Genomic DNA, 14,512 nt, shown 5'->3' on the forward strand with positions numbered 1-14,512 from the left:
CTTATCAAAAAGATGGGAGTGGCAGGAAGCTTATTTGCTCAGGCATTGTTTAAAACAAAAACCAAACAAAAAACTCCACAACCTACTAAATTAAAAACCCTTTAGAAAAATGAATTGTTCAAATTACTCTTTTCTCAAAGCCTAAGCATATTGTCTATAGCAATGGTCACATTTCAAGTATATTTCCCTCGTAGCTACTGACTAAAATAACCAAAAATAAAACTCATGTATTTCTTTGCAGGAAAGGAAACATCAAAGGCTCCTTCTAAGATACATTTAATGCCCTTTCAGTGGAATATGTGAGGTAGAATAATACTCATTTTGAAAAAAAAACCAAAACATTTCTTCTCACTATGTATTAGCATCACACCAATAAAAGCATTTGATATTTTTATTGCCTCATGCACTGAGGTGTTCTGCAATAAAAATACAATGAAGCCATCAGAAAAGATACAAACATAATGAAATTACAGTGAACATATTACTTCATAGTATTACGCTTGTAAAACTTTATTTCTAAACTCTTAACATTTTTTCTCAACCCAATTCAATACAGGAAAGCTAAAACACAATCCTAGCTGATGGAAAAGAGGTTGTAGTTCAAAGAATTCCATTCTAAGTAAATCAATGGAATAACAACATATCCAACTATGCTACCTATATATCAAATTTTTCTTCACAGATATTGTGTCCATGTTCTTCATAGTCTTCTCTAGTTACTATCATGTCTTCAAAATCATCATTTTCAGAAATGAGCTTCCCACCTTCCCAAGAATAAGTGATAGGGCTGGAAAATGAAAGTTATTATTACTCCTCTATAGATTCATTTAAAATAGAAATATGCAGTGATGATTTCCAAGACTTTCATTTGGCCATACCTATTTAAACTACATTTTTGATTGCTAAATCAAACCATCCAGCTCCAGAGAAGTTATGAGACAAAGTCTGAAACTTTAGCAGGGCTACCTGACTTGGGTTTTAAAAAGGGGCCTGTTTGAATGCAGGTGTGAAGAGGGAACAACATGGATATGCTTTGTATTTGCTTTGCACAGATAGTAATTCTTTATGAGTATTTAAAAATACTCCTTAACAATACTTTTTTAAAAGTAGACTTTTTTGGTATATTCAAAATATACTTATTTTGTCTGCACTCCTTCTGCAAAGATGTTACCCCTCTCTAACCCCTGAAGTGGTATATTAATTATATACCACTTGGCAGCTTTCAGATGCTGAAAATTCTAAGTAAAAGACTTAAGTTCTAATCTTACATAGTTACAATACAGCCTTAATTATCTGTTTACAGTAAAAAGGCTGACTCTAAAAACAATTCCTTAACTTCATTAGGTATAGTACAGAGCAAAGAGGTGATCACTAGTTTATATGGTTTGTCTGAAAATACACTGATTTAAAACATGCTTTTTGCACAATTTTTGTTCACTTAATATTTAAATAACTGCCTTTACTCAATCTACCTTCTTAATCAGCAGAAGAAACCCTACTTTATTGTTTGTTCTGCTAGAAAGATAAAGCCCCTTCTATTTATTAGTTTAGGACTTACTTTTCAGGAAGAACAACGGAAACATCATAGTCAGTTGGTGTAAGACATCTAACTTCAGAATAAACCCGATCTCTGAAGCCTGGAAAAAGGGTGTTTCCCCCAGTCAGAACTATGTTCTTGAAGAAATGAGGCTGCATTTCTGTAAAATAATTAAGTAAATATGTAGTTAAGAGATGGAACATATATCTAAAGATTAAAGGTGGTAATATTTCCAATTTTGTTATGAATTTAAACAGAAGTAATAAATATGCGTACAAAAAATTTATGATCATCTAAACAGCATATCAGTTAAAGAGAAATCTGAGACGGTCATCAATCACCCTATGTTCTCTCTGATTTCAGAATTTGGCTTTGATAACTACTGTTTTCTTGTATTTATTAAATTTCACAATCGCCAACACAATTTCCCTTTCAAGAGGGATTTTAAATGAAGGCTTTTTAAGAGTACATTAATAGCCTAAATGCTGCCATACATGGCATCATAAAACCTATGAAAATCTTCTTTGTAATAATAATACTTATACATAATCTATGAAATGAAAGCCCTGGTATTACTTCTGACAAACAGCAGTCAGAAAGGTTTTACTCTTTGGTGCTTAAATTACTGACTTTTGGTCAGTTTCACACCAAATGAAACCAAGCCATTACAACAATCCCTCCTTCTCCCACCCCCCTGTCCTTTTCAAAATACTTTCAGGATATACCTTCAGGTAAATTCTGAATAGAATAAACAATGGCTTCAGGAATTCCCATCTCTTGAATACCAATATCCGAAGGATGGAAAAGTATTTCTGGAACTGCAAATCTTTCATTTGTTAGACGAAGTATTTGTTCACCGGTCTTGTATTTTCCACTTAACACCATCTCTTCCCTTGGCTAAATTAAAGATATGAATAGTATCCACTGCTTAAGAAAAGAAATCACATCCTAGAAAATTCAGCTGATCCATTTAATGTCCTGCAGAGGTAGGCAGTGTATGCTGCCATTGTCATATTATCTATCAGCAACTCTTTTAAGAATGATGCATACTCCAGTATTAAATCTGAAGTGACTTTGCTCTTACCAACTGCAGTTTTGCCCAAAGCAAAATAAAACTAGGTAGGCATGAGAGTAGCCTTAAAGTATAGGACTGCATTCAAAACTATGGCTGGCTCAGTAAATGAGATAAAACTGTTAAACTGTCTTCACTGATATTTCAGGCTCTTCTACAACATTGAACTTTCAACCTTATTTGGGTGTTTAAATGTAATTCAGAGAAACTCACAAAAAACATCAAAGCAGAGAAAACATTTCCTAACTTAATGTTCAAAATCTTAATAATGATATGGATAAGTTACATGACAGAGCACAAACACAGAAAGCTAAAACTGTTAAATAATAGAACATAAAATGCTGTGCTAAAAAACAGTATTTTGTTGTCATCCCAATTTACTGAGGAAAAACTTTACCAATGAATACATAGCAAGAAAGATGCTACAGTACATTAGAAAAAAGGGAGTATTTTTAACCTCTCCACTAGACTTGTGCAGGAAACAGCCAAAAAACTTTAGAATTATTATTACCTTACAAAATCCTTTTTTGATTGTGCTGAAGTCTGGCAAAACATAATCTACCATTACAGTATTTTCCTCTCCTTTCAATCTGAAAAAGAATGTAAAATTCAACAGAATAAAAAACAAGTTCTAAGTTCCAGCTATTTTATACCAACAAGACTTCTTCAACTTAACTGGAAAGTTTTCTGATTAAGAGTATAGTTTTGTTTGTACAAACAGATTATTCTACATTTAGTACCATTGCATACATACTTGGCAATGTCCATGTCTTTGTAAAAGTCTTGAGAAACATAACACACATCTTCTTTCACTTGGTTAATTACATGTGTTTCATCCATAACATGTAGCTGCCTGTGAACAACAAAAACCAAAACCACAGAAGTTTGAGAATAATTAAGCGTTCCCTTTCCTGTCCAGTTTTGGTCTGGAACTGAGCAACCATTGTTTTTCAGCCACAGGAAGCTACTGTCTCAATACCTAAACTTGCATTCAATTTACAAAAGCATTCCTGGCCTACTGGAGCTTAATATTGTCCCGTTTCACAGTTCAGTAAATCCATCAACCTGCATTTGCCCACTGTCTTGCTAACAAGCACAGCTGTAATCCTGCCAGTAGCTCTTTGGTAAAGACCTTTACCTAGATATACTTCCAAGCTGAAGGATCCCAATGAAAGGTTGATCCTACTGCATTTTATTTTGCAGTATTGATATAATCAGTCAGCAAACTGACTGATGATCTACTCAGAAAATATGTTAAGACTTGTATAATTGTAAACACACAGGTAACCTCAACAACTTCAAAAACACTGGTACTTTGAAAAACAGCCTAATTCTTCAATCTTAATTCATCTTGATCTTAAGGTCAAGATGGTAGCTAGCAGATTATAACAGACAAAAAATTCCCTTCTCCATTAAAGAGCAATTCATCTAAAATTCACAGAACCAGTAAGAATACCCCATAAACTTCTAGCTCATTTCATACCAAGTTTCAGAGTGAAAATTAGGATGCTTTACCTGTAAGAGATGATCTCCTTTAGATGGTTGGTTAAGAGTTTCCCTCCAACATTAATCCTACAGAAAAAGAGTAACATGAGGAATTCTGTCATTGACTTCAGGCACAGCAAACAGTTCTTCGAGAAAATATATACTGCAGCATACCTGATGATTGCCTCTTTTTTCTTTTTACTTCTGCAGTAAGGTACAATGTGGGTAAAAGAGTATCCGCTATCCACGATGATACAGCACAGCTCAGATGGGTTATCCCGGAAATACCTGTGTGCACTAAGAGCTCCAGCTGAAATAGAAAAAATTGAATTCCATTTTTATATGAACATTTAGAATTCACAGTGATATGAAGGTGTACTTGCTTCATATTTTAAATGCTTTTGACAGACTTTCAAGACCTCAATACATAGTAATACAGCCGCTGCATTAATTCATTTTGGCAGTGGGTAAAATTAAGTGTTATATATGGTCCTGTTTAATCTTTTTCAGGAATTCCAGTCCATATTCCATTTCCTCTAAAGTCTAATCATGCTACAAACTTATCAAACTTATCAAAAGGAGTATCCTGTGTCCAGCTACCTGTCAGAAGGGTGGTATGGTTGTTTACACATTCCCTTTGAGACACAATACATTTCATAATCATAATGCTGTATTTTATTTGCTAACACATAACAAAACCAAACAAAAAAACCAATCCTATACCCCTAAAAAAGGAAAGCTATCAAAGACTTCATGCAAAGTTTTGGTAGAATTCTTTAAATGTTATTCTGTTCCAAAATCCATCTGTTATTTCTGTCATCCTTACTCTCCTCAAATTTCCTGTCCTTATATACCATGACACTCTTTAGGAAGTAATACAAGAGTACAGCTGGAATTTGTAAAAGATATAATTTTAAAAATACTTAATCCACTTTTATTCAAGGAAGCAACTGAAGGAATACTTTTTACTATTTTTTACTGTGTGCATGTGTGCTTGCTAATTCATTTATTTAAAGAGTTAAGCTTCAAAATACATAAATGCAAACTGGAAGGAGACATACTCACCATTTACTCTAAGAACTGCTTGAAATTGATATTCTTCAAATAGAATTTCATTCATAGATTCTTGTATTGAAGTGAAGTTAAAATAAGGTTCGGTAATAATTATATTGGTATCTACAAAATCCACCTATAAAAAACACATTAAGATTGTCAGTACATAAAAGGTAAAAATTAATTAAAAATCCCTTACCATCTTTTGCAGCAGTGGAAGATCATGTAAATCTGAAGTCATGATTACCACTTGCCATATGTGTTTGTAGAAGCTAGACTTAGAATGTTTTAGCTTTTTTAAGGGCTTCATGATCAGTGATACAAATTTATCTAATTAATGGGTAAAAAACACAAGAGAAGGCAACACTTTCATACATACCCTGATTCTGTTCCCATCCTTACAAATTGTAATCCAACATTTTAAAGAGACACCACAAAGCAACACTACAATTTTAATCTAAAATACTTTACACTAATCCTGTCAGCTACAGAAAAATAAGTCCCCTTGACAGCTCAGCACTTGCGCCACAGATTACTTGTGTAATAAGCAAAGCCCTGTACAGTGAGGAATCAATAATGAAACTCCCAGTGGCCTCTGCTGAGGCCAGCAAAGGATCCTGGATTTTCCATGTTCACCAGTATCTAAAACACTCTGTTAGAAAGGACTTAATACGGTTACTTCAATCATAACTGGATATGGCCATAAAAACATTACCAGCTGTATGTCTCTGTAGACTTGACTTGTGAAGAAGAATTAAAAACAAATTTTAAAAACCATAATTACATTAAATACAGTTCCAAAACAAAAATGGAATTTATGTATCAAAAGCCAGCACTTTATATTTTAAATATAAAAATGTACAGAGACTAAGTTGATTTGAGGGATGACTTTCATTCTCAGTACACAGGTGTTGGAAAAAACTCAGGAATTTCCAGAAAACATAACATTTTAAAAAGAAAAAAATTAAAAGAAAAAAGTCTTAATACGCTTTCTGTGCTAAATCCAGCTTGTGTGATATGAAAAAAATAAAGTATCAGATATTTATATTTTATACCTTTAAGTTATTCAGAGGTAGAAAATGGCTAGCCAAACATGATTACTAAATGGGTATGTATTTTGGCCTACTGACCCAGCTCATTCCTCCCTTTTACATTTACTATTTCTTGATTTCTTAACTACATTGTATCTGTCTGTGACTGAAGGCACTTTTAACAAGAACAGTAAGATCACTTGTTCTACTTAGTATTTGTTAATTCCATTAGTATTTAATGCACACAAAATATGCAGTTAAGAAAAGACTCTTACTTGATACATTTCTTTTCCAAAGAGATAATCCCAAACCTGCCTCTGAACATCCCAGTTCACCAAGTAACCCTGTAGGAATTTAGAAACAAATTTATACCTTAAAAAAAGTCAGCAATTGATACTGGTAATATAAAAAAATTGAGAGTTAAAATGTCTAAATTTACATTTTTAGGCTAAGGAGTAAATGTTACATAGGATTAAGGTATGTCACAAATATTCCCCATTGATACATTGATTACTGCACTACAAAAACAATGTACATGATGTTTTCTGTGTACATTATTGTTTTTGGCAAAAGTTTTTCAGTCTTCCTCAGTGCCAGGGAAGGAAATTATGGAGCAGATTACCTGGAGTGCCACCACCCAGCATGTAGGGGACATACAAGTGATCAGGTCCAGTCAGCATGGGTTTATTACAGCTTGACAAACTTGTTGTTCTTCTATGACTAGGTGCCCCACTGAGTGGAGGAGGGAATGGATGTGAATGCTGTCTACGTGGACTTTACCAAAGTCAGGAAAGTCTTTGACAGCAGTTCTCACAGCATTCTCTGGAGAAGCTGGCTGCTCATGCCTTGGGTGGATGAACTCTTTACTGGCCAGAAGACTGGCTGGATGTCCAGTCCAGAGAGTGGTGCTGAATGGTGCTACATCCACCTGGCATCCCATCACCAGTGGTGTTCCCCAGGGCTCAGTATTGTTATCAACAATCTGGGCAAGGAAATCAGGTGTACCCTCAATAAATTCACAGAAAACAATAAATTGGGTAGGACTGTTGATGTGCTGGAGGGTAGAAAAGCTCTGTAAAGATTTCTGGATGGGCTGGATTGATGGACTGAGGACAATTTTACCATGTTCAGCAAGGCCAAGGACGGGGTACTGCACCTGGGTCACAACAACCCCATGCAGCACTACGGGCCTGGGGCAGAGTGGCTGGGACACTGCCCAGGGGAAAAGGACCTGGGGGTGCTGATTGGCAGCCACTGAGCATGAGCCAGCAGTGCCCAGGTGGCCAAGAAGGCCAAGAGTACCCTGGCCTGTGTCAGCAATAGAGTGGCCAGCAGGACCAGGGCAGGGATTGCCCTCCTGCACCAGGCACTGGTGAGGCCATCACTTGAATCCTACTTTCAGTTTTGGCTCCCTCCCAACAAGAAAGACGTTGAAGGACTGAAGCAAGTCGAGAGAAGAGCAACAAAGCTGGTGAGGGGTTCAGAGAACAAATCCTGTGAGGACCAGCTGAGGCAGGCTGTCTAGAGAAATGGAGGCTCAAGTGGGACCTTTTGCTCTCTGCAGTGACCTCAGAAGAGGTTGTAGTGATGTGGTGGTTTTGTCTCTTCTCCCAGGTAACAAGTGACAGGACCAGAGAGAATGGCCTTAAGTTGCACCAGAGAATTTTAGACTAGAAATATTTTCTTACGAACAGGGCTGTCAACTACTGGCAGAGGCTGCCCAGAGAACTGGCTGTGTCACCATCCCTGGAGGTATTTAGAAGATGTGCAGATGTAGCACTTAGGGACACAGACAGTGCAGGGTTAACTTTTGGACTTGATGATCTTAAAGGTCTTTTTCAACCTAAACACTTCTATGACTGTTAAACTTCACACTGCTGACTGATTCTTCTATGATACCACATATAACCCCGCAGCTGGGACATACAGTATGAAAACTATTCCTTGGAACAATTTACATTGGGCTTTAATGTTAAACTGAAGATATCTTACTTACTTTCTGAAAGGGAAGAATATAAAAAAGACCAGAGGGATCCTTAATTTCATCCAGTTGATTTGCCGTAAAGGTTTTCAAGCGTGCAGTCTTTGACCTGAATTGACAGTTGGGAATAACGCTGGAAAAGATTGGGAAGTTTCCTATTAAACATGGTATGAGACACATTCACTTTCTTTAAGCCACTTTCATAAACAGTGTACTTTCAATAATATTTTTGCTGATGTATTTTGGCTTTAGTCCATTAGTTGGAGACAGTTGTGAGGGAAATCTTTAATTTCTGACAACTGCTGTATAGACGAGACACTTTTTGGAAAACCAAGTACCACCCCCACCTCCGCCACCCCCTGCACAGCAGGAAGAGCGCCAGGGGCTCTGCCCCCACCCCGCCCGGTGGGGCACGGTGTGACACGGAGGGACACGGTGTGACACACAGGGGGGCAGGGTGTGACACAGAGGCAGAGGCACAGAGTGTGACACAGAACGACAAAGTGTGACACGGGCACGGTGTGACACAGAGGGACAGAGTGTGACACAGAGGAGCACGGTGTGACACAGAGGGTCTCAGTGCGCAGCGCGGCGCAGGGGCGGGCCCGCGCCTCTCCGCAGGGGCGGGGCGGGGCCAGGCCGCGCCTCTCCGCGGCGAGCGCAAGCGCGCTGCGCGCCGGTGAGCGGCCGTGGGGCGCGGGGAGCGGGGCCGGCGGAGAGCGGCGGCGGCGATGCCGTGAGGGGACGCCCAACGCCCGCCCCGCCCCGTCCCGTCCCGGCCTCTCACCTGACGTTCGCGTGGCTGTAGCCGATTTTGGCGTTGTAGGCGCCGTTATCCAGCACCAGCGTCGCCATGTTCCCCACGGCGCCACGGCCGCCGCCGTCCCAGTATAGATCCGCCACCGCCGTGGATCTGTACGGTGACCATAGAGCGGAGGAGCAGCGCGCGCGTGGCCGCGGGACGCGGGAGTGCCGGCAGCGCTCCGCCTCTGCCGCGGGGCGCGCGCCCTGCCCGTGACGCCGGCGGGAGCCATTGGCCGGGCGTGACCCGGCAGCGCTCGTCACGCGGTGGGCGGGGCGGTGACATGGCGTCACCGCGGAGAGCGCCCGGCCCGGAACGCGGCTCCCCGCCGCCGTCACGGCTGGGGACAAGGCGGGGATGGCTGGGGCGAGAGCCCGGTGTGGCGGTGGTTTAAAGGTACACACTGCCTCGGGTGACCCTGCCGGCTCGGGATGCTGCGGTGCGGGAGCGCCGCCCCGCGGGATAAAGGTGCTGAGTGACGATGTCATTGAGAAGTGCGCAGCAACAGGGGCTTGGGCTATGTAAGAGTGTGACACAGTGGAAAGGGAGACAACTCTAAATTCCATCATCATTGTTTTACTGTTACAGAGTCACAGAATCAATTCGGTTGGAAAAGACTTGAGATCACTGAGTTCAACCTATGACTGAACACCACGGCACTAATGCATGGCCTTTCTTTAAACACCTTCAGGGACGGTGACTCCACCGCCTTCCTGGGCAGTCCATTCCAAAGTCTAATCACCATTTCTGTGAAACAATAACAACAAGTTCTGGTGCAGTTTAAGAGTCAGCCCTTGCATCCTGTCCCTGGTTGTCTGGGAGAAGAGGCCAGCCCCCAGCTGCCTACAACCTTCCTTCATGTAGAAAGTCTTTCAAAGCATGCATAATTAACACTTTTATTGTAAATAGTATGGGAAACGGTGTTATTGGAATTCTCTGTTGCTGACCAGTTTTTGTTTTACTGAAGTCTGTGCAGTATAGCAGCACACACCTTCATAGAATCAGAACCATAGAACAGCACCAGGTGGAAGGGTGCTGAAAGATCATCTGGTCCAACCTTTGGTAGTAAAGGGAACCATGATGAGATAATCTAACACCTTGTCCAACACCATCTTGAAAACCTGCAATAGGAGCTCCCTGAGGAATGGTTTTTGCAGTGATTGGTTGTTCTCACTGGGCAAAAGTTCCCTATATCAAGACAAAAGCTCTGCTGGTACAACTTAACCCTTGTTTTTTGTCATCTTGTGAAGAGAGTGCCTCCATCATTGTAGCCACTCTGTAAGTACCACAATACTGTGATAAGGTCCCCTGAGCTTCTCCAGAAAAAAACAAAGTCCTTCAGTCCTTCTTCAGTGCGTGTTCTTGAGCCTTTGATCACCTTTATTTCCTTAGTTTGCATGCTCTCCAGTTGTCCACAATTTTTTTTGGAACTGCTGGGAGCAGAAGTGGACACAATACTCCAGGTGTGGCCTGAAATGCACCAAGCAGGGTGGGATGATCAAGTTTCTGTCCCTGCTAGCAATGCCCCTGAGGATGCAACCCAGGATCTGCTTGCAGCAGTGGGGCACTGCTAAGGGCAATTCAGCCTGATGTCCATGCAGACCCCCAGGCCCTTTTCCACGAGGCTGTTCCTGTGACACACAGCTCTGAGCCTGCACTGGGCTCCGTGGGTATGTATCTCAGGTGCAGCCCCTTGCACTTGTCTTGGTGATGAATTTTTCCTCTATTTATATGTTTGATTTGCCATCACTAGTTCCTTTGTTGTATTCCAGTAAAACTGAAAGAGCATTACAGTTCTGTATTTGTGTGTAATTGACTTTCCTGAACTTAAAAATAACTGTTTCTCTGTATGATGACTCTTCTCCCCTAACAAATAAAAAATGTCTTTCCACGAGCCGGGATGTTCATTGGAACACATGGTAATCTGCTTTTAGACAAATCCTCTTTATGTGCTTGTGAAGGAAGTGTGTCTTAAGGACAGCTTCCTTAATCCTGACCGTAGCAGATACATTATTTGATTCTTGAGAAGAGGTCACAGGAATGATCAAAAGTCTGTTTTTCAAGTTCAGGAGCTCCTGGGTGCTTTTTAAAGAACACTGTAGGTTGTTTTCCTTCTTTGCCTACTGACAGGTATACTCATAGTAAATTTTGGGTTTGTAATTAAAATCCAAAATACACAAAACATAGAATAGTAACAAATTTATTAGGTATTCAGTGTTATAGAGAAACATAAAATACTACTCTTAAAACTGCATAACTTTAACTTAATCCTTTTACTAATATAAAGTTCTTAGAATAATTGTTTAGATTAAAAAAGTCCTAATATCTATTGCTAACTTTTGCCTTGTGAATATAAAAGTGAAAGCCAAATTTTAGTAAATTAATGTTTCCCTTCTAAATACTAGCTCCAGTTCTATGAAGCTTCATCTCTTATCATCCAATGACTTGTTAGGAGTTACTTTTGCTTTTTTCCTTTTTTTTTTGTCCTAGGATGTAGGACAAGTGCCAGGCTTTTAAGAGTTTACTTAGATGTAGTGGTTGATATACATAAATATTTCAAATCTCTTCAAACTAAAGTTGCTGTATTTACTGTCACTGCTACTTGAGGGCAATTCATACATATTTATTGAGATTGTGTACACATTCACCCATATATTCCAATGGCACTTCTGATAAGACTTTCTGCTGTTGTTGGAGGAGGTAACACAGACCAAGTCAGCCACATAGCAAGGACAAATAAATAGGAATTTCAGAAGTCCATGTGGTAGCAAACCTTGTACATTGCCCCTTACAATAGTGAGAATTGATATTTTGTGATGTTCTTTGAATAATGGTACTAATTAGAGTACTTAAGCTTGCACATCTGCATTTGAAGACAGACCATTATCTTTTGCATTATCTATAAGAAGGCATGCCAGATTTCTCCTTCTGCAAGTACTATACAAAGCACTAACTGAAACTTAGCTCAAATTTAGTTTGTTCTCATACATCTCCTACTGCCTTATTTAATGGGGGAAATGATTTTTTAAAATTAGTTTTTTTAAAAATTATGTGACCTTCATGTTTCTGAAGTTTCTTGAGCTCTAGTTGGTTTTGTTTTTTTTCCTCTCAACTCCATTCCAGTTTTTACAGTTAAGAAATCCCCATGAACACATGAAACTGTGAGAGAGTCAAACTCACTGTGCACACCCTCTACAAAGCACAGGTGCTCCAGTCTGTGGGAACAAGCAGCCTCAGAATGACTGAGTGGGGCCAAGTACAGAATTTCCAGGTTGTTTGGAGCATCCAAAGAAGGATTACCTTGAGGAAGAAGTTTCCGCACTCTTTGACACAGAGGGCTGTTATCCTGGACCTTGCATCAATGAACAGTGCTCCGTGTACCCATGTTTGGGTGATGGTGAAGGACAGGGTGCTGGCTGAGATGACTGCCTGGTGGAAAAATCCTCATCCATGGCTTCTTGAGTGTTCTGTTGAATTCACAAATTCTGTTGTGTTTGCATATAGGCCCTAAGAATACCTATGGCAAATACAAGACAATTTTTTTCTTTGAGATCATTTCAGCATCCTGGATATGCTCACAGGTGGGGTTCTTTTATAGTGACATGAGTGCCAGCTGCTCTGAGAGGGAGAGAACCCAGGAGCTGGGAGGGCTACTGTGGCCAGCAGGGTAGGGCCTCCCTAGCCAGGGCTGTCCCACCACCCCCAGCCAGGGAGCAAGGCAGACAGGCATGAGAGTGAAGCCCAGAGCCCAGGTTATCAAGCAAACATGACAATTAAGCAGGTGGAACATCAAGCACATAAAACAATCCTCAGGTCACAATCAGGATCAGGACTGGTGGGATTAGCAAAGGCCAGACATAGTCTGAGGATCATCATGCAGGTCCATGGTGTCTGGGAAGGTCTGAAATCAACATTGTTGCCCTTCTAATTCCCTTCTGGGGGAGGAGGGTGTGGTGTGTGGTGGGTGTTAATCTGTGCATTTTCCTCTGTTCCTCCTCACAGTATGCTCCAGGACGTGGGGATGCAACATGAGGTCACAACTCAAATCAATCCTGCTGGACAGAAATATTTCTGGTCTTCAGTTCTGACATCAGTGAAGAGCGTCAGGACTTCCCCTGTTCTTCCAGAGCTATGCTTGCAGGACACCTGAAAGAGAACATATGGCATGGCCCTGCTTTCCTTGCCCCTTGTATTTTCTCTCTTAATGAGAAGCTGACCCATCATGATGATGACTATTGTTTCTCCATGATACTGGTAGACTTTTTCCTAATTGAGAAAACTGAACGGAAAACAGGCATAAAAGTGTTAGCTTCATACACAGCTCATTCCTACATTATAAATCTCCTTAAGAGTATAATGAGGTCAGTATTACACAACTGATTTTTAAATGCCTGGAAAAATCAATTGAAAATGTTCATCTCCTGACCTATTTTTTCTATACTGCTTCATATTTCTGACTTAAAGGTCCTTGGGGTTTTCGTTCATCACTTGTAAATTATTAATGTTATGTATATGAGAAGCAGAGAAAATAGTATTTGATGTCTTTCCTCTGCAGCTCAGGCTCTATTACAGAGGCCCATCTTGTGTATGGAGGTCACATCTGAAACTTTTTTTTTTTTTCTGACTGATAATTTTTTCTTTTTCTTTTTTTTCTTTTTCCAGGTAATGTTTTAATGTTTTTAGGATACTTGCTTACCCACCACTGAAATATTTCAAGATGCCTTTTATGAATGAGGGAGTGCCAGAGGAAAAGGGTTACAAAACCGTGTCTGGATGAACAAAACTTATGCAAGATATTAATTTCTTAACTGACTTGGAGATTTTGCTACAGCATGAGCGGCTGTTCTCTCAAAAGTAAAATAACTCATAGGCTATATACTTGTCACAGATACCCAGCAAAATGTAAGCATCTGGGGAACAGCCTGATTTTACAAGTCTCTGGGTTTGAGCAATTTGGGGATAGGATATTTATATGTTTGTGTGTGTGTACATGTAAATTTCTTGCCATAGCATTGTAAGTTTCTGCCGGTAAGCTCTTTATCTTATCCAGCCTTGTTTCTTTTCTGCGGTGCTGTAGAAGCTGCAGCTCTCCTATCTTTGCGCTTGTCCGCGATCAGGCCCAGGCAAAGGTGTGATGGTGCTGGGACACGCTCCACAGGCGGGAGAGGGATGGAGCCACAGGCGGGGATGCAGAGAGAATTTGCAGCTTCCAGAATTTGGAGATGGGAAGGCTGAAGAGGGATGAAAGAAACAGCTGGCGAAAGAGAGCGGGGAAAAGGTGGGCGGTGGGGCTGAGGTGGGCAGAGGCTTTGGGCGCTGAATGGAGACGGAGATGCTGAGCAGGCGGGCAGGGGGTCTGTGAACAAGTGAAGGGCGGAGGCGCCACTGCCCTTGCCCATGGCGCCACGAGTGCCCGTGCGCCTGTCCCTGTCCCCGTTCCCGGGCCGTGCCCCCGTTCCCCGCGCCGCTCTGCCCGCCCGGAGCCGCCGCTCTCCGCGCGGGGCGGGGGCCCCGGGCCCGTCCCGCCCCGTCTCGCCCCCGTCACCAGGCG

At 41.0% G+C, this 14,512-nt stretch overlaps 1 protein-coding gene across 1 annotated transcript; it reads right to left on the minus strand.

Annotated features, from left to right (window-relative positions):
• Window positions 1-373: 373 nt before the first annotated feature.
• ACTR6 (actin related protein 6) lies at window positions 374-9,151 on the minus strand. Its single transcript, XM_058022459.1, has 11 exons — window positions 8,947-9,151; window positions 8,175-8,292; window positions 6,454-6,522; window positions 5,160-5,283; window positions 4,269-4,404; window positions 4,125-4,181; window positions 3,364-3,462; window positions 3,121-3,199; window positions 2,263-2,434; window positions 1,559-1,697; window positions 374-787 (listed from the first exon to the last, which is right to left on the minus strand). The coding sequence occupies exons 1-11, from the start codon at window positions 9,012-9,014 to the stop codon at window positions 658-660; spliced, it is 1,191 nt and encodes a 396-aa protein (XP_057878442.1). The 5' UTR covers window positions 9,015-9,151; the 3' UTR covers window positions 374-657.
• Window positions 9,152-14,512: the final 5,361 nt, after the last annotated feature.

This window comes from Melospiza georgiana, chromosome 4 (assembly GCF_028018845.1).
Source record: "Melospiza georgiana isolate bMelGeo1 chromosome 4, bMelGeo1.pri, whole genome shotgun sequence".
Taxonomy (NCBI): Eukaryota; Metazoa; Chordata; class Aves; order Passeriformes; family Passerellidae; genus Melospiza; species Melospiza georgiana.

Bases quoted from the DNA above. Each gene is read 5' to 3' on its own strand.
- ACTR6 (XM_058022459.1), bottom strand. From the start codon at position 9,014: ATGGCGACGCTGGTGCTGGATAACGGCGCCTACAACGCCAAAATCGGC. The intron at 5,284-6,453 runs GTAAGAGTCTTT...TGTTTTTTATAG, and splicing joins TTGGAAAAGAAATGTATCAA to GTGGATTTTGTAGATACCAA. The intron at 4,182-4,268 runs GTATGCTGCAGT...CTTTTTCTGTAG, and splicing joins AAAAAAGAGGCAATCATCAG to GATTAATGTTGGAGGGAAAC.